The 19,909-nt window shown below is 40.7% G+C and overlaps 1 protein-coding gene across 1 annotated transcript; it reads left to right on the forward strand.

Moving 5' to 3' along the window:
• Nucleotides 1–2,789: 2,789 nt before the first annotated feature.
• On the forward strand, nucleotides 2,790–9,274 carry LOC104248377 (probable methyltransferase PMT5). Its single transcript, XM_009804629.2, has 9 exons — nucleotides 2,790–2,954; nucleotides 3,592–4,543; nucleotides 4,738–4,873; nucleotides 5,070–5,310; nucleotides 6,043–6,271; nucleotides 6,806–6,957; nucleotides 7,087–7,390; nucleotides 8,425–8,557; nucleotides 8,753–9,274. The coding sequence occupies exons 2-9, from the start codon at nucleotides 4,038–4,040 to the stop codon at nucleotides 8,900–8,902; spliced, it is 1,851 nt and encodes a 616-aa protein (XP_009802931.1). The 5' UTR covers nucleotides 2,790–2,954; nucleotides 3,592–4,037; the 3' UTR covers nucleotides 8,903–9,274.
• Nucleotides 9,275–19,909: the final 10,635 nt, after the last annotated feature.

Below are 19,909 nucleotides of genomic sequence, written 5' to 3' on the forward strand. Positions count from 1 at the left end.
ACTGTATTTTATCCAAAAAGTGTTGAATAATGCGATAAACTGTCGCAGTCAAAGAGCAAGGAAAAACGAATACAAATAGGAAAACGACTAGCCAGAATATGGTTAAAATTTTAGAAATCTTTTATGTTCTTTTGATGAAATTTATGGGAGTAAATATTAGAAAAGCACAAGGAGGAAGGAGCTGAGAGGGACGAGACAAATACTTGTACGGGTCAAATTTTGGGAAAAAGAGACACAGTTTTTACTTTTTTCTATTTAAAGTTCCTAAGGCGGCGTTTGAACTTAAGAACTGTAAAATTCCATATGAATTTTTTTTTCAAGTGAAAATGGTATTTGAAATTTAGAGTTATGTTTGGACATGAATATAATTTTGGGTTGTTTTTGAAGTTTTGTGAATGATTGAGTGAATTTCGAAAAATAGATTTTTGGAGTTTTTCAAATTTTCGAAAAATTCCAAAATGCATCTTTAAGTGAAAATTGAAAATTTTATGAACAAACATTGATTTCGGAAAAATGATTTTTTTTTAAAAAGGGGATTTTTTTTTATGTCCAAACGGGCTATAAATATTAATAATATATAGTAACATATTATGATCTTTTCCTTGTTTTTTCGCTTGAAAATGTTACTAGAGCCAATGAGTTAATGTTAACTAATCTACTAAATTTTTAGTTAGATTCAACCATATTATAACAATAGTGGAGTACTACTTATTAACAGTAATATAAAAAATCAAATAGCAAAAAGGAAAGAAAAAAAGGACGTCATATCTCAAAAACATGACTCTTAAGCTGAAACATTAAGGCCGTGGACAACCAAGATCGGAGCTAGAGTGTTCTTAGCGAATTCGGCCGAACTCAGTAGCTTTGGTTTGAATCTTATATTCGTTTTAAAAAGTTCATTGAATATACATAAATTATTAATTTAGAACTCAATAGCTTAAAACAATTAATCATGAACCCATAAACTTGAAATTCTGGTTACGCCTACATGACAAATCCAAAACTGCCCACTTTGGCATCACTAGCTCGTTACATTCAAATTTAGTACTTGTACTAGCCGTTTCTTCTACATTTCTTTTCTTCCTTTTGTAAATAAAATATATGGATCCACCTGTTGCAATAGTACAAGTAACTAATTACTAGTATCAGAAAATCTATTTATTTGTCAAACTGGTACTAATTTGTATAGAATGCATATGGCAATTTTGTACAAATTCGTACCTTTATTTTCAAAAATATATTTTTATTCTCTTCCTTTTTGGTTGAAAATTTGTACCTATTTTTTTTTTTCCAAAAGAACTTTGATTCACGTTAAGAAAAGTTTTTTTTTTAATTTTTTTTTTTAGTTTTCGCAAAACCTTAAAGGAAACTCTGAAGTAGCTTTCAGATTTGCAAGAATTTAAAAACTTTTCCCCAGTGACGTTTAGTTTAAAAAGATTTTTTAATAATTTTTTACCTTTTGAAAAAATTGAAAAAGAAATAGTCAAAAGAGTTGACATGTTTTGAAGGAAACGTCATGAACAACTCTCAAGACTAAAAACAGTCTCTATTGTAGAAGTCCGGGAAACACATGTCCTATTTTGTTATTTAAAACACTCCTCTTTTGGTAATATTATAAAGGATAAGCCTCATAAAACAAAAAAGTTGGAAACATTATTTCTCTGGACTTGAATCTCTCTATATTTTGTTGAATTTGTGTAAAGCTCACTCTCGCGATTTTTCCATATAGTATTTGATTGAAAATAAAGTTCATTTACCGCAGCCTAATACTTGTAGTGACAGAAGAACATACTAATGCAATTTTTGTTTTAAATTGAGTTTGATAAATACTCTAAAGTTAAATAGTTAAATAACTCCAAATTCATGTTACAAATTATTTAAATAACACGATATCATACATTTAAAACAAATAAGTTGAAAATATCACATTGTTAGGTTTTCCTTATCTTTTGAAGTAAAGGGCAATATGTTTATCATAATTGAATTTTTATTTTCCTAAAAGGAAAATATAATTCTTTAATATTTGACTAGTCTATTCTCTTGTATAAAAAAGTTTTGATTCCTATGAATTGAGGATTCTTCCTTCTCATTCAGCATCATCAACAATGTAGCCATATGAGGTTTGAGAGTCTTGTTTAGGGGAGAACTTTTCGGGACAAGTGTTAGTGTGTCACTTGTGTTTGTCTCTTCGTGAGGTTGTTCTTTCGATATTTTGTACTCTCTTTTATACAGTGGATTGTTCATCTATACCAGTGGATGTAGGTCAAATTGATCATACCACGTTAAATGTTTGTGTCTCTTTTGGTATATTTCTCTTTTATTGTATGATTTATTGTTGTTCAAGATTTGCTTACCAACTTCCACATGACACCTGATTAATTCGATCCTAACCCACATAGGCTCAAAAAAACCAAAGTGACAACTTAGAAACTCATGTTCTAATTTCAACTAAGTCTATAATAAAAAATTTATTAGTCAATGTATATCGGAGTTAACTTGAACGCTACTATTATAAAAATAAAAAAGAAGAGAAAAAGAAAAGTGTTATATAGATTGATAAAGGAGTGCATGAATAAACAAATAAAATGACATAATATAGTATATAATTCTTTCACCTCTTAATTAGAAATATCAGGTTTAAGTGTAAAAATTCTATGGCATGCATTCCAATTAGCTGGGACACCAAACGGAAAATCAAAGAAAAAATAAAACAACATAGCATGATCATTAATAAGCAAAGGCCATAAACAAATGAAATAACACAAAAAAAAGTATAAAGAAATATTTGTTCCTACATTATAGAAAAAGCTGTCCCCTGTCTCTCTTTCATGCTCTCTCTAATTGTCAATGGCGAATCCAAATTCTACATAGTCATCTTCAACCCATATGTATATAGTATATCGGAATTATAGACACTCAAAATTTACACACGCAACTTATCAGACATTTACCTGGTACTCCAAAAACCCTTATCATTTGCTCAGTTAATTATCATTTTAAGAACACGAATGGACCTTATATATGTTGCAGTGTCATTTTCTTTTGTTTGCAATTACATATGGATCTGATCTGAATTTGAGATCTTATTTCGAAATGCTGAAACTTTGGAGCCATTTTCTGCTCCATTTTTCTCTTCTCTATTTACATGTTGAATTTTTTTTTTTTTTAAAATTCTTTTAGCTTTAGATAACCCCATTTGTCTTAAAAGACAGATTGTTGAGCTTTTAAAGGAAATAGGTCTAAATAGAATAGATTATCGTGGATTTATATAGCTGACCCTAGCTTGAAGCATTGTTATTGTTGTTGTTTTTTTTGTGTTGATATTTTCTGTGGAATTTGGTGTTTTATTGGAGGTTGAGCTGCGGAACTAGTTTTAGAGGACCCCATTTGTCTTAAAAGACAAATTACTGAGTATTGTAATGAAACAAGTTTAATTAAAGTAAAACAGATATAGCTGATTCATATAGTCGACCTTAGCTAGTTAGGGATTGAACCGTTGCTATTGTTGTTTTTCGTGTTGCTACTGTTGTTATTTCTTTTGTTGTTTTTTAGTTGATATTTTATGCGGGATTTGGTGTTTTTCATTTGCAGGTTACTCTAAGGGCCTAATTGCTGCATTGGGATTCTTTTTAAGTAAATTGTAATAATTGTTTCAGAGTTGTCATTTGCTCGACTGGTTATTTGTGACGTCTCAAGTCTATTTCAAGGAGTGATTTTACTGATCTGAATTTTCTTGTTTTAACTGCGGATTGGATACTTGTGGGATCAAAATTGTATTGGTCCTGTGGTTCTCTTTTGTCTGTAATTATTTTGCCACGAATTGGGACTTTCTTTTTTTTCTTGAGGAAGCTTGGTGGATAGTGGTCTAGCTCATGTTAATTGGGATTGTTTGGACTCAGGTGATACATATGGGAGATGTTACCTAATGATAGGTTATAGCTTTCATATTTTTTTGGAGATTTAAGTTTTAAGAGTAACCAGCACTTATTGATCTTCTCAACAATTGCTTTTAAGGTGGTTTTGCCGGAAACTTGGACATGAGAAGTCCTTTGCTCACTAAACTACTTTTCGGCCACAGACCGCCGCTGAACTGGTTACTCTTTTGTCTTGTCAGTGTATTTGTGCTAATAGCATTGTTAGGATCATCTTCTTCAAGTTCCTTTGGCGCTGTGACCTCCTTTGCAACGCCTGATATTTATACAAGTTATAGGAAGTTAAAGGAGCAAGCGCTCAGCGATTATTTAGAGCTAAAGAGCCTGTCTCTGGGAGCCAATCAGTTAAAGGACATTGGCTTTTGTGGCAAGGAAAGAGAGAACTATGTGCCTTGTTATAATGTATCTGCAAATTTGCTAGCTGGATTGAAAGATGGGGAGGAGTTTGATCGGCACTGCGAGTTATCACGCGAATATGCACATTGTTTGGTTCGTCCTCCTAAGGACTATAAGATTCCTCTGACTTGGCCAGCAGGTAGGGACGTTATATGGAGTGGAAATGTGAGGCTAACCAAAGATCAGTTCCTTTCTTCGGGAAGCGTGACAAAAAGGTATAGTTAATTAAATGAACCTGGGATGATTTTTTTTCTTTTTCTTTCCCAGAGATAATATTTGAAAGGTCAAATTGAGTATTTACATGTTAGTTGGATGAAAGCCTATGTATTAAGTCTTTGACCTCCACTAGGTGATGCTGCGATAAAAATTTTGCCTGCTTTATAATAGGCTTTCCTCTTTCCTTTTCCAGACTAATGCTACTGGAAGAGGACCAAATTGCTTTCCACTCAGAGGCTGGAATGATGGTTGATAGTGTCAAAGATTACTCTCACCGCATTGCTGAGATGATTGGGCTTGAAAGTGATGCAGAATTTCTTCAAGCTGGTGTAAGTTAATCTTTGTTATTCTTTCCATAAACATATTCTCGCTTTCTACTTTTCATTCCCTTGCTGGTTTCTTAAGAATCAACTCATATGCTCCTAGTATGCATGTTCGTTTCATATTATTGGAACTAGGGTGTGGAACCATTCTTTCACTTTTAGAATGTAAGAGTTTTCTTCTCGTTTGAAATTTGAATAACAGGTGCACACTGTACTAGATATTGGTTGTGGCTTTGGTAGCTTCGGTGCTCATCTTCTCTCGCTGAAGTTGATGGCTCTTTGCGTGGCAGCATATGAGTCATCTGGTAGTCAAGTTCAGTTAGCACTTGAGAGAGGACTTCCGGCAGTCATAGGCAACTTTATTTCGAAGCAGCTTCCATTTCCATCATTGTCTTATGATATGGTTCATTGTGCTCAGTGTGAAATCGTTTGGGACAGCAAAGGTATTTTCTTTGCTGTTTATTTTGAGAAACTGTGGGTTGCCAGCTGTTTTCTCATCATCTTTTGTATGTGTACTTATCCTGTCTGCAGGCTGGTTATGTATTGATTGATCTATCATTTGTTTCATTAGGTACTTGCAACTAACTTTGATTTTCACTCTAGTTTGTAGGTTATTTCCAGTCGAGTTTTCATCCGCTAAGCTGCCTATTTTAAAATAAACCTCGTATTAATATTGAACCATCTCGTTTTTTTCTTTTTTCTTTTCAAATATAACAGTTAACAAGTTAGGTGATACTACCTATATGGCTCGATTCTATTTGGTGATTGTTATTATCCTTTTGTTTCAAAATTCTGCCATGAGCTTGATCCCTCCAAAGCAGAATTGTCAATTGCAGCTGCCCTGAAGGTAAAACCACCTCTTGGATGTGGATGATTAACCTTTATTACTAGGTTGGAGCTTAAATAGATCTTCCCGTTTAGGAACACCTTCACCATTCCTAATATTGGATGCACTGTAGGATGGTGCTGGTTGAATTTTGTTTTCTATCCTGTCAAGGAAAAAGATTAGACTGGTTATTCTTTTTGGATCCCTCAACAACTCTCATTGTGTTATGTCTGAGCTTCTGTTAATTCAAGAACATGAATTCAATAGCATGAAACTAATAGTGATATGACAAAACAGATGGACTATTTTTAATTGACATGATGAAACTAATAGTGATATGACAAAACAGATGGACTATTTTTAATTGACATAGACCGCGTACTCAAGCCTGGAGGTTACTTTGTTCTAACCTCACCCACAACCCGGCAGCAGCAGGGTAGTTCTACTAGTGCAAAGACGGGAAGCATGTATACTCCATTGGAAGAGTTCACTAAAAAGCTTTGTTGGTCTCTTTTGGGGCAGCAAGAAGAGACTTTCATCTGGCAGAAGACAGTAAATTCTCAATGCTACATAGCTAGGTAAGGCCAATGAGAGCACTAACCTGAGGAGGTCATGTACTCCTCCCTCTAAATTCTGTTCGTAGCTTCATTGAAGCTGTTTTTTCTTTCAGTTTATTTAACTCAAAAAGTCTATGTCAAGAATAGTAATCGAGATGAAAAGGCACTATCCCTTGCAGAGCTTGAATCAGTAAACAAAATACCTATTAGAATATATGATCTTAGGAAAAAATGCTTTTTCTTCCCAACTCCTGCCAGTCTTTTTTGCAAAGCAGATACAAGAATTTTCCTATAAACAAACTTGTTCTAAATCGCTTTGAAATGATTCACAGATCTGCAGTCGTCAATTAATCATCATATCCCCCCCCCCCCCCCCACAAAAAAAAAAGGAAAAAAAGAAATTAAAAGAAAAAGTAAAAATAAAAATCTTCTTCTGCTGAAACTATCATATACTTGTCTTCCATTTTTGTTCTCCTTCTTTTGAAGATATAGTTATACCTTTTCATTATTTCTTCCTCTTAACCTCCAATAGTGATCTTTTACATTTTGGTGTAGCAAGCAGTTTGATATACCTATTTGTAAAGAAGGGGACATGCAACTGTACTACCAACCACTTGCACGCTGTATATCTGGGACAGGCAGTAACCGGTGGGTTCCAATTCACGAAAGATCTGGTCCTCTGAACTCAACTGATATTGAAATTCATGGCAAGTATTTTCATTTATGTTTAAAATGTTTGTGCCACTTTTTTTTTTCCTTTCCATTCTCCCACTTTTGGCTATTGGTACACTTTCTTGTAGCAATCACTCATTGCCTGTGTTTTGCTCTTTGGTCAGGAGTCCATCCTGATGATTTCTTTGAGGATTCAGAATTATGGAAATCAGCTTTGAGAAATTATTGGTCTTTGCTGTCGCCCTTGATATTCTCTGATCATCCAAAGAGGCCAGGAGAAGAGGATCCATTGCCTCCATATAATATGGTGCGGAATGTCATGGACATGAATGCACATTATGGGGGTTTAAGTGCTGCGTTGTTGGAGGCAAGTAAATCAGTATGGGTGATGAATGTTGTGCCTCTTGGGGAGCATAATACACTTCCTCTCATACTTGATCGAGGCTTTGCTGGTATTCTGCATGACTGGTAAAGCCATTGTCTTTTATATTTTTAAGACTTGCTAGACATATATGCAATAATTCAACTAAAATGGGGCAATACATATATTTCCTCTACCTTTTCTTAATTGATAGTGAAAAATTCTGGTGTATTTTCTTACCAATCAGCTTTTCGGTCAGATCATTACAGTGGAAGAAAATTACGCATATTCTCCAAATAAATAACAATGATATATTTTTCGTTATGCATCTGTTTGCAAATCACATACATAATATGTAGAATATTTAAGTGGGTTTACGATGCTGTAATGTACCCCTGTTCCAAATTCTTGTTCTTTACGTATCGTAATTTCTTCTTGTTCAAGTTGCATGAATTATTGTATTTTCAGTTTGCTTACATCTCCATCCTTTGAATTGATGATTGATGGTATTATAAAGCACAACGTGCTTTGGTAACTAAAATGGGAGGTCAAGACGATAGATGTTAGGAAGAATTTTTGTTATCTCAATATTATTACCCTTAACCAGTGAGAAGGGTTGTAAAACCTTCTCATAATCCTGGTACTTCATGTGATTTAAAATCTTTTGGCATCTGTAGAATTAGTGACTTCATAATTATGATTGCAGTTATTTCTCAAAAAAAAAAAAAAAAATTCTATAGCTTGATGTTCTACTCCAGAAAAGCCATCAGTTATGTTGCATGTGTGAAGATAAACTTAAAGACAAAAGGTAGAGCCAGAGAAATTTGAGGCTTGTATTTGTTCTCTTCAAAAGGATATCTGTTGGTACTTATTTCTTGCTTTTCCCTTGATTTTTCATGCATTAATACGAGCTTAGTAGCTTCTTACTATACGGTAATACTAAAGACAAGTTATTTAGTAATGGAATGAAACAGGCGTGAGCAGAGAGAATGGATAGAGAAGATTCATATAGGTGACGTCTATTAATTTAAAAATGAGGCTTAGTTGTTTGAGTGACCATAACCTCAGCAATTGCTTTTAAAGTTAAATGCTTGAAGGATTCTGGTGATGTACTGATAACAGAACTTTTGAAATTGGGCAGGTGTGAACCCTTTCCTACATATCCACGAACATATGATCTGCTCCACGCGAATGGCCTCCTTTCGCGAATTGCTTCACAAGGTTGCAGTATGCTTGAACTACTTCTTGAGATGGATCGTATTTTGCGACCCGAGGTTATATTGTATTTCATTCTTATGCTCTTTAAAATCTTCCAGCTTACTCTTTCTTTATCGTTCTCCTTGTTAATCTCGGTTACACTTTATTTTTCCTGCTCTAGTTGACTCAACACCTTCTGGTGTTACTCTTTATGTTTCCATGATGCATTGCAGTTTATACATATTATGACACTTGAATATGAATCTTGATAGGGTTGGATTATTCTTTCTGACACATTGGGCTCCATAGAGAAAGCACGCATGTTAGCCACACAAATTCACTGGGAAACTAGGGTGATTGACCTGCAGAATGGAAGCGAACAGCGGTTACTTGTATGCCAAAAACCATTCACGAGAAAGTGATTTTTCTGGAGATGAACACTTTCACCAATCCTCTGATTGTCCAGTCTTTTTAACATGGCCTTACTCTCCTAAAATCCACTAGAAAAGAGGAAAAAACATGACATGTTAGAAGTGTCACAGAAGTTTCCATTGCGATATGCCATTTGTCATGAAGTGGAATTTATTTGATCTTACCAGGCCACAAGCTGCCTAAAGAGGTCTGAATCTCGGAGTTCTTGTGAATAGATCATATGGCGGACTTCAGAGATAGAAATACAATTTATTCAGAACTGTAGATTAGAAAAAGCTCTGCTGCATAAAGTAGTGACAGGCAGCTGCAAAATTCTTTCTTTTCCTTTCAAAAGTTTATATTGCAGTTCATTCATCTCCTTTTCTTCTCCTTTTCAGGTATTTTAAATATTTTTTTGTTAATTTTGTAATTCAATTTTGTTTGTACTCGAGAACCACCATTATTGAGAGCCAAGGTTTTAACTCTTGGCCACAAGATGCAAGTATCAATCATTAACATAGTGCTTCCAAAATTCTTTATTAAGTGGCATTCTGTCATGACCCGGAATTCCAACCTTGGGCTCGTGATGGCATTTAACATCCAATTTTCAAGCAAACTGACGTGATATAATTAAATAGTTAATTTTTAACAATTTAAACAATATGATGATAAATAACGAGAAGTGGAAACCCAATCTAATACAGTACCAACATAAGTTATGTGATAATATCTACTCCCAAAGATCCGGAGTCACGAGTACATGAGTAACTAGAAGTTCTACAAACAGAGTTTGAAATGAATACAACTGTTTTGAAGGAAATGAACAGTAAAAGAGGGAAGAGGAAGGAGACTTCAAGGTGTATGGACGACAACAAATCTACCTCAAGTCTCTGTATGTAATGATCCGAGCTGACGCACCTCACGCATTGCTGAGACCAATACCAGAATCTGCACAAGAAGTGCATACACATAGTATGAGTACAACCGACCCAGTGACGAGGCTATGCCAGGATACCTACGTAAATAAACCTTTACAAGTATATATATGAAGTAGTAACAATAACAAAGAATAGCAATTGGGGGGGGGGGAGGCATGCAAAAGGTGAAAGATGTGATAACAAAGACAGGTATGAAATCACATAATAGTCAAATAAATCTTCAACCAATGAAATCAGATAACCAATGATATGAAAATGGTACCACATCACCCTTCTTGCTTTTACTCTCAACCTCACCATGTAACAATGAATAAATGAGATGAATGGCACAACATCACCCTTCGTGCTTTTACTCTCTTCCTCACCATATGATAATGAATAAATGAGATAAGTGGCATGACATCACCCTTCGTGCTTTTACCCTCTTCCTCACTATGTATTAATCAATAAATGAGATAGATGCAATAGCCCGGTATCACCCTTCGGGCTTTTACACTCTTCCTTACCATGAAATGAAGATAATTTGAATTTGGAAAAATAAATAATGTGGAGAATGTACTTAACCTCAAATATGATGCCAAGATATCAAACTTCAACTTCCGAAATAATCCAAAATTACTAAATAAGATATAAACACGGAAAGAATAATCAAAGAAGTAATAACCTAACCTAAGCATATATATCATAATTAAAAATGCAATAAATCACAAGAAAACAAGTTTCGCCATCATGCTTTAACCCAACAATGACACATAAGTACTTATCACCTCACATATACATTGTACCCACACATTAAATAAGTAGCAAATAGGCAAACAAGCCCTAATCCCTCAAGTCAAGGTTAATAACGATACTTACTTTACTCCGTAATCAAATCAAAGCTCAATGGGGGTCTTTCCTCTAAAATTCGCCTCCAAACTAATCGAATCTAACCAATTATCATTCAAACAACTCAAAATAAGCTTTAGAAACTACCCATGAGTGAAAATGATTCAATCTTTAATGATTTCAAAAAAAAGTCAAGAAAAGTCAACCCCGGGTCCGCTTGGTCAAAACTCGAGACTCAGACTAAAATCCAATTACTCATTCATCCCCAAGCCCGATTATGTAATTAGTTTCGAAATCCGACCTCAATTTGAGGTCTAAATCTCAATTTTACAAAAAAATTCAATTCTACCCAAATTCCTAATTTTCTACCATGAAAGGGCATATGCTAGTTGTTAGAGAAAAAGATGCTAAGAATATGAAGTTCAATGATGAAATGCAAGCTTAAATGAGGAACTGATCGGACCAATAGGCTGGCTGCCTGGGTGTAGGAATGGTCGATGGGGGACCTCGGGGTCGACGTCTGGGTCGAGCTTGAGCTATCAGGGGCAGTCGGGAATGGGATAACAGTTAAGATATGATTAAACAAGGCTCTTTATATCCAATACCAAGCACTAGAATGAAGAACAAGTAAGAAAGCGATAAATATTAAAGTGACCTCGAACCAGTGAGAGCGAGCAATTTAGAGAGAAGAAAGAGAGAGAGAGAAAGATATTATTGCACTTGTGGAGAAATAGTTGGAGCAACATCAGCCCTTTACAAGGTGGTGCATTTTCTCATTATATAGGAGGGGAACCCGGTTATAGTACATGGGCATTAAGTGTAAAGTATGGAGATGTGACGGTTAGATGCGACACTTCGGCGTAGGTTCTGGGTAGGCCGGCCCTGTCAGACTTAGCCGTGTGCCTAGGGAACTTCCCCTTCTATTCTGACCTCGTCCTTCATCTTGTTTGAGTTGGGCCCCGACGAGCCCCGAGGGAGGGAACTTGGTCATGGCTTCACGTCCTCGGGGTCTGGAGGCACTCTTCCGAAGTCGATAGTGAGAAATTGAGTCTTTTGATTTTACCGTATACAAATAGTCTTCGCATTTCCTAGAACAAAGTGATGGGAAATGATTCTAACATCTGACTCCTCGAGCTCCTTACCGTGACGTTGCACCAATGATGCAACCTGTGGCACGAGCTTTTGTGACAACCGGGGTGCCCTGTGGACTTGTGCATTTTGACATCTTTTAACGCGCTGCTGATTCCCATTCTCCGAGGTGAGTGTATCGCCATCGATTCGATTTTTCAAGAGCATAGTAATTGCATCCACCGGTCAATCTTCCAAAGCCTTGATGATCGTGTCATTGCCCCTATAAATAGGGGTGCCTTGGCGCTAATTTTTCTATCCCAGTATCTTCGTTGGCTCATTTTCCCATTACTTCTTATCATCTTCTTTTATCTCTGAACATCATGATTGGGACTGATGGCCTCAAGGCCGTTTGGCGGAGCTCTTGTAGATCGTATTGGGGACTCTTGCTAGGGCTTCCCTTTGTCGAGCATAACCACGCCATCGTACTATTGATGTGGTTGCTGCTATGTCTGCTGTTGTTGGCGCGAGACGACAACACACGAGGGTCAACTTCCCCTGCTCGCGAAAAGCTCTTCGGATTACATACCGCTGCTCAAAAGGGGGCCCGGATTATACACTGCTGCTCACCTTCATACCCCGGCTCGATGGGGTGCACTGCCTCGAGATGGGGGCTTGCACGACTAGATGTTCCAAGAAGTGGACTTTAAGTAGTTGTGCAAGCGGGACCGAGGCTTGTTCGGTCTGCTGTCTCTCCGAGGTTCTCTTGGCCAGCGATGGTCCTCGAGCTTTAGAGAGTTATGGCATTTTTTCATACCTCCCTGATTCTTGTCTTATCCCTTGGGGATATCAGTGTGGAAGGCCGGGATGATGCTTCTGAGGATGCACGTCCGGAGGCGCCCGTTGTAGGAGACGGACATTCGGAGGTAGACTGGTCTCTAGGCTTTTACTTCGCGTGTGCATCCTTCTGTTTCTTCCCTTTTTGGTGTAGAGATCCTCTGTAAGCTTTTTTAATTGTATGTAAGGACCCCTCAAGCGCTGTTGTACATGGATATTTATGAATATGAATATACTTCATTGACGTCTACTTCCTATTCTTGCCTTATAAACGCATGCTCTCATGCCCTTTCAGGCCTTTGAATATTTTCCTTTATTGTCGACCACTAATATCTAACTCGGATGCGAGCGTTCTCTCCTGTCCTCTGCTGATTGGCATGGCTCTTTTCTGAGCCCATCGTCGTACCTCGGACCAAGCGTAAATTGATCTAATAAGTTCGGGCTCTCGGGCCCTCCAAGTTGCATGAAGATAGTACGCTAAGCTTTGGAGCTTCTGAGAATGATATTTTGAGTGAAGGTCAGCCTTGGGTACCTGGGGGTCTCTTTTGTACTTGACGCAGATAGCTTTTTAAAGCGTAAAGGATAGACTCCTGTTAAGGGATTGCCTGTACCCAGACGCTGCTTCGAGCCTTCCTGGAGTCTTCGTGATCGGAGATTCACGTGCTTATATTTCCTTTTTAGAAAAGGAGACTATGAGATCGGGCATCACCTTGGGTTGAGTGATGGCATTGAAAGCTTCCCGAAATCCGATTTTTTTGGCAGGGATCCTCGAGGTCAGATGCTTCCTTGAAACCAGAGATAATACGGTCGACTCCTTGAGGCCTGGATTCTTCGTCGAAAGATGCCTCTGAGATTGGGTAATACCCTATCGATCTGTATCGAGGCCGTTGGCCTCCCGAGGCTCAACCCGGATAGGTGAATCGTCGCTGTTTCCTGCATATATGTGGGACGGTTTCGGCTTCTTCAAAAGGCCTCACTATTTTAGATATCTACCCTTCCGCCTTGGCTTAGGGTTCTTCATTTCTTCAGGCGCGAAAAGCGTTGGAGCACATTTTTGCCTTAGTTTGTCGATTCTAACATAACCATGGCAACTACTTTGGGGCCGGCCCAGCAGGGAGGAGAGAGTTTCATGCCCAACATTTAGGATCCAGGGGAGTTCCCTCTGAAGATTGTGTCTTTGATAAAAGAGGAACATCTGGAGATGGTGAGAAGATATTGCGGATGGAGTGAAGAGATAGTGCTGCAGGCGCATTCTGCGGGTGAGAGCATTGCAGACTCTGCTGATGGATTCTTGAGCGTGTACCTATATCCCTTCATATTTGGCCCCTTTGACAGGGTCATGCTCGATTTCTACTTGAAATATTGGGTTACCCTGGTGTAGATACATCCGTTGTTTTGGCGAGTGGTGATGATCATGAGGCTCTTTGCGGAGAAGGCTGGGCTTGAATTCACGCTTAGTCACCTCGTCAGGCTATACCAGCCCTTTCATCATCGAGGCCTGGTAACCCTGTGGTGCCGTTCATCCACGCCCTTTGTTGTTGATGACGAAGAAGATGGGGATTGAGAGTGGGCCAGTTGGTTCGTCCGGGTCCGGATGACCAACATTATCCCCGTGGAGCTTATGCCATTTCCCGATGGATGGAATTACGCATGTGAGTAAAGTGCCTGGCGCTTTCTCAAGTTTTGCTTATAGCGAAAGTCTATTGAGTAACTATTTTTCTCCCCTTTTGCAGCAACTTCATGGATGCCGGGTGAAGTTCTTGATCTGCCCGGCTGGATCCGGAGGTTGGTGACCCATTCGACCTATGATGAGTGTAGGTGGCGAGCTGTGTCCTGTGACATATGGGAAGAGAAGTACTGAGGTATGCGCGTACGATGCCTTTACCCTGGTCTTCGTACATTTGAGATGACACTTTCTTTTTTCTTTTGTACTTGTATTGCTGTAGCAGGCATCGAGCAACTCCTTGGGGGGAGGATGTGCTCTTCCGGAGAGGGGAAGGAATCGTCGGCCTCCGAGCTGAGGGACGATGGCAAAAAATGGGATCCATACCCGCATTGTGACAGAGATTTTAGTGGGGCAGAATGGGCCCGTGTCTTCAAGGAGAGGGCATCGTCTGAGCCTCCATTCCCGGAGTGTTTGATTCTTAGACGACAGTTCCTCCGAGTGAATATGCCTTTGCTCGAGGTAGGTTCTCCTGGGGCCGGAGGGCAGGATCAACAAGAATGTGCTCTAACTTCAAGGAAGTCCGCAAGCTTCACTTCATGGTGAGTTTAGGCGCAGTTCTTCTGTATTTCACGCCCTCCTTTCTTCATCGGGTTTTCCTTTTGCAGGCCTGTGATAGGCTCGGGTCTGAGCTGCTCTGTTAGGGAGCCAGGCTTCGGAAAGTTCTGGATGAGGGTGAGTCCTTTAGGCTCCTTAGCGAGGAGAAGGAGGCTGGGTTGCTGCATTGGCGATATGAGGCGTATCGAAACTCGAATTACGAGAGCTATTTGATGGAGCAGGTAACATTTCGTAGCACGCGCTTCGCTCTTTTTAGCCTTAAGGTTAACCTCTTTTTCCTATATTAGCTGCAGAAAATGGCGGAGGCCTTGGGGTACCTTAAGGGCTACATCGACCGTGTTAAGAATGCTTGTGGCGAGCTAAGGGCTTAGGTGCAAGTTCAAGCTTTAGAGGAGAGAGGTGCTTTGGCCAAGGTTCCTGCCTTCGAGGCCCAACTCCGCTTGGCTCGTTGCAACGCTATAGTTAAAGTGGATATGATCAGGAAACTTGAGTCTGATCTCTCGAAGATCAGGGCTGAGATAATCGATGCTAGGGCTGAAGTGGTGATAAGCCGAACCAAGGCTGATCAGGAGATGGCTATTCATATGAAGGACGCTGCTGATGCCCAAGCCAAGCTGAAGCGAGCCCTCGACTGGGGGAAGATGATTGAGGAATATGTTCGTTGTATATCCTGAAGAGAGGGGCTCGAGGAGATCAGCTCAAGGGATTTCGTTCTCTTGGAGGAATGGGCTCGAGCAAGGGCGGACGAGCGTGATGCTCGGTCACTCTTGTTGACGTCACGGAGAGCGAATCTAGGGCCGGCTGGCCATAGCCTTTTGGAGTGGAGTGTAGATCTTTCCATCTTGTATTGTTGTTTGTAGAGCATGTTTGTAGACGGAGAGCGCGCCTTTTGCGCATATATAAAATGAGAGAAAACCTAAAGCTTTACCTCCTTTGTATCTCTTTCCGTATTGCTTTTGACCAGGCGGGCTGGTTTTGGTGTTTGGCGGGAACCTCGTGGGTCCGGGGCTAATTAGGTAGGCCTGAAGGTATTTAAGTGCTATTTTTGATGCGAGCAGGCGTTGGGGCCTCCACGCTTTGCCCAGCTGTTTAGGCTTATTCTCTGAGTAAGGCCTTGACTCGAGCTTGCCTGACCTTCAATCTTTTGTGCCCGTGTGGGCGGATGATAATTGTTTTTATTTCTCGCCCTCAGGCATTTGTTATTTCCACTATTTCGGGTTTAGTCTCCGAGTCGCGTTGCAACTCGAGCTTTAATTGACCCTCAAGTTTTTTCGTGTCTGCATGGGTGGATGGCGCTGGTTTTTATCTCTTTGCCCTTGGTCATTTGTTGTTTCAACTATTTTGGGTCCAGTCTTGAAGTCGCGTTGCGATTAGAGCTTTAATTGACCCTTAATTTCTTTCCTGCCTGCATGGGCGGACGATGATGGCTTTTTGTGCTTCGGGTTGAAGTGACCTTACATATGCGTGGCCCGAAGGCTTATTTGGGTGGCAACAATGGCATTTATGCCGTGCCCTTAGGCATATTGTAGTTAACTATTTTGGATCCGGTCTCTGAATCGGGTTACGACTCGAGCTCATTTTAATCCTCAAGTTGTCAATTTTCAAGCTGGCGACAATGGCTCTTACGTTGTTTGGTCGTTGAGACCTTTTAGTGTGTGGCTTGGAGGCTTGTTTGGCTGGAGACAATGGCTCTTACGCTTTTGCCCGTAGGCATTTTGTAGGGTTTGTATTCCTCTCGTTAAGGTCTTTTTGAAATAATTTTGCCTGACCTGTCATCGGTTCTAGAAAAACCTCGATTTCAAGTAATTATCGGCGATGTTTGAGCACCTCGGAAGGGTTTTAGCTCGTAGGCTGAGTAGGTCAAAGCCTTGTTATTTGGAGCTAACATGGTCGAAGCTCATTTGCCTGTTGACGGAAGCATGTTTTAACCAGTTCTTTTCGAAGTATATTAGGAGTAATGGCCTGCGATTTGTTTAGCGATAGTCAAGCGTCCTCGAGTTGCGTTAATTTGGCAATATCATCCGTTTTGACCGAAGTCATATATGTTTGGTCGGATCCATTTTTGATCCCGAGCGATAGTTTAGGCATTTGCACCGAGGGTATGCCCTTTCGGGATTCTTATAAATGCGACATATAGCTTAAACTTCGGGATTTTGAGTTTCATGCCTTTTGAGTTCTTACAATTTTTCATGCCTGTTGAGGTCTTACAGTTTGTCATGACTATTGAAGTCTTACAGTTTGTGTTCCTATGTAGAATAGATCTAGTTATACCAAGTCTGTCTGCTCGGGGTCTTACAGTTTTGGGTTTTCCAGTACATGGTGATTAATGACAGTCTCTGAGTCATTGAGTTTGCTTAGGCTCGAAGGCCGCTCTTTGTGAGCTCGGAGTTGCCTTATCGAGGCCTTATGAGCCCGGATTTCCGACCCTAGGGTCGTACAGGTGCCGAATTGTTGACGCCAAATCTCCGAGTATTTCGGGACACATTTGGTGGAGAGGCCCTGACCGTAAGCGTGTTGAAATCCCTTTTTATGGAATACGAGATGCCAAAATATATTCTTTATTGCTTATCGTAAATACATGTCATTTTGTCGTTGCGAGCTTGGCCCACGCGGGCGCGGCTCCTTGGACTATTCGATCTGGTGCATCATTTCCTATTGAAACTCAATCTGCAGTTCCCCGGTCCTTCCGAGGGGATGGCGCCCTCAAAAGAAGATCATCGCTCATCGTTTGATTGTAGAAGAAGGCCTGTGATCTTGTCGGATCCTCCTCTGGGGGTATGTTGCTCTGCTAATAACCCTGCTGGCAAGACGCTCTTTGGGGCGGAAGTCTGACCGAAGGGAAAGAGCGCGGCGGGTTCCGTTTAGGCCTTGGGATTTCTGGGTGGAGTAAGAACTTCCGAATGTACCAGTCGATCGTCTGCATGCAGGTTAGTGAAACAATAACAAAGGAGCATAATAGTTTTTCCTTACCGCGGGGTGTGTAGGCAACGTTTTGAGATTTGGTATGTTCCTACCGTCTCGGGGTGTGGGCCCTATTACAGCCCTTCGCCATGTTCAATCAGGCTTCGGCTGAAGATGTGGTTTTCTTACCCTTTGATCTCTTCGAGGGTGGAGGTATTGATGCCGGTGACGCATCATATGGTGAGGGATTTACCCTCACCGCATATTGCTCCCTGCTGATGGTTCTAATTCCGCCCCTTGCATGTGATTTCATTCTTTTGGAAAAGTGGGATCGATACTGTCTTTGGGCGATGCGCCCGTGGCCATCCGAATAAGACGTCCGTGCCTTGCGCCTTCTTTGACCGTATAGAACTCGGTGTTCCAGTCCGATCTTAGATGGGCTGTATTGAGAGAATGGCTTTCCTGGTTGTTGTAGTGATCGCCATTTGGAATCCGTCAAAGATTTGAGATGTGTGCGCGATTTGGTTCGTCAGTCCGAGCCACCCTATTGATCTTGGTCAGGCATCGTTGGTATGTTGATCGAGCCACCTAAAATCATGCGTATATGTTTTATTTGAAAGGGCGAAGGTTACTAGTGTGTCAATGTGAGGCCGAGGCGAGGTCTCGGTGCCTCTTTTGCTGGATGTAAGGATGTCCTCTGGAATATATCCCTGGACCCGTTTTTCCCTGGGGACGAACATTTTTACTTTCCATTTTATGAGTCCTTGGAGGGTATAGCCGTTCCACCACTATCGTGGTGATACGCGTGACTCGTTTGCTCCGTTCTTCCTGGCTGCCTTCCTTCCTCGAGGCTGAATTCGAGCCTGATCGCTTTGACAGTACTCGACGACGATTTTTATTGAGTAGCATGACCGCTTTCCTCCTGAGCTAGTGGCCATCTCTGACCCCGTGGTCATGCGCGCTTTGCGGTTCCTGTGCCAGATTCTTTTTCCTTTGAGGGGGACTCGACCGAATAGGTCTGAGCCATTTGGCATCCCTGGTTTCGCTTATGGTGAACACGATGTTGGGTATAGTGATGCTGAATTTATACTCTGATGGGCAAGGTGCCCCTGCCGACCATGCCTCGTCGAATCTGGCTTTGTTGAAGATTCCTTGAGGATGTTTCCCTCGGGCTATTTCCCGATTATTGCGAGGTGGATTACGTCTCGGGGCGTTCCCCCTATCCACAGCGTATGGGTGGTACCTCCATCTATTTGGCATTAGTTTCATTGTCAGGAACCTGCTCGGTTATACTGAGCCCGAGGAGGCTCCCGGATGGTCATCCATGGCCCTGATTCGCGACTGGCGGATACAGGCATCCGACCAGATCTTGGTTGGGTACTCAACTAAGTTTCGTTTGAACTGCCTTGAAACCGTTGGGCTTGGTTTGTTTAGGCTTTGGGCGAAGGCCTGTGCTGCCCAGTCATCTAAGACCAGGGGCAATCTCGTTCGTTCTATCAGGAAATGGGGTGCGAATTCCCATGGCATTTCATTCTCTTTTTGTTCGGCCCCAGGTGTGTCGGGCTCTCTCGTCGCTGCTTCGATGGCACCGGCGTGTGTCTCTACAGAGGAATCTGTCGGTACGATAAGCAATTTTGTGGGGCTAGGTGTTAGGCTACGACACAACATCTTGGTTCCTTTTGAGAATGTTTTCCCGAACCTCTTCGACAAGACGTGCTCGGACTCATCATCTTGAAGGTCATTGCCTCTTCCCGCGCACGCACAAGCGGTGATGTGATCGTCAGGATCTGAGGTCCCGTTGTACTTAGGGAGTTCTAGAATTATGATCTTTTGTGAAACAGATTCTGGGACCGCTTCCTCAGGGGAAGGCCGTTGCATGAACTTTCTCGAATCTATACCTTTCAGGACCGGGGGTGCTCCCAGGATCTGATTGACCCCAGATTTGTAGGTCTCGACCTTTTTATTGTTGGTTGCAATCATTTTCTCACCCGATTCGATCCCTTTTGGTGAGGTCCTCGAGCATTTTTACTACGGTAGGGTCGGTTATGGACCCGTTATTACTTGATCTTTCGTGTGCTTGCTTGATGGGGGGAGCTGTTTCTGGCACTGCTGTGCTGGGAGTCTTTAGATGGCTTTGTAACTAAGCAATGGCCAGCTGTTATGCC

The sequence above is a fragment of the Nicotiana sylvestris genome, chromosome 11 (genome assembly GCF_000393655.2).
Source record: "Nicotiana sylvestris chromosome 11, ASM39365v2, whole genome shotgun sequence".
NCBI classification, from domain to species: Eukaryota; Viridiplantae; Streptophyta; class Magnoliopsida; order Solanales; family Solanaceae; genus Nicotiana; species Nicotiana sylvestris.

Bases quoted from the DNA above. Each gene is read 5' to 3' on its own strand.
- LOC104248377 (XM_009804629.2), top strand. From the start codon at position 4,038: ATGAGAAGTCCTTTGCTCACTAAACTACTTTTCGGCCACAGACCGCCG. The intron at 7,391-8,424 runs GTAAAGCCATTG...GAAATTGGGCAG, and splicing joins GCTGGTATTCTGCATGACTG to GTGTGAACCCTTTCCTACAT. The intron at 8,558-8,752 runs GTTATATTGTAT...GAATCTTGATAG, and splicing joins ATCGTATTTTGCGACCCGAG to GGTTGGATTATTCTTTCTGA.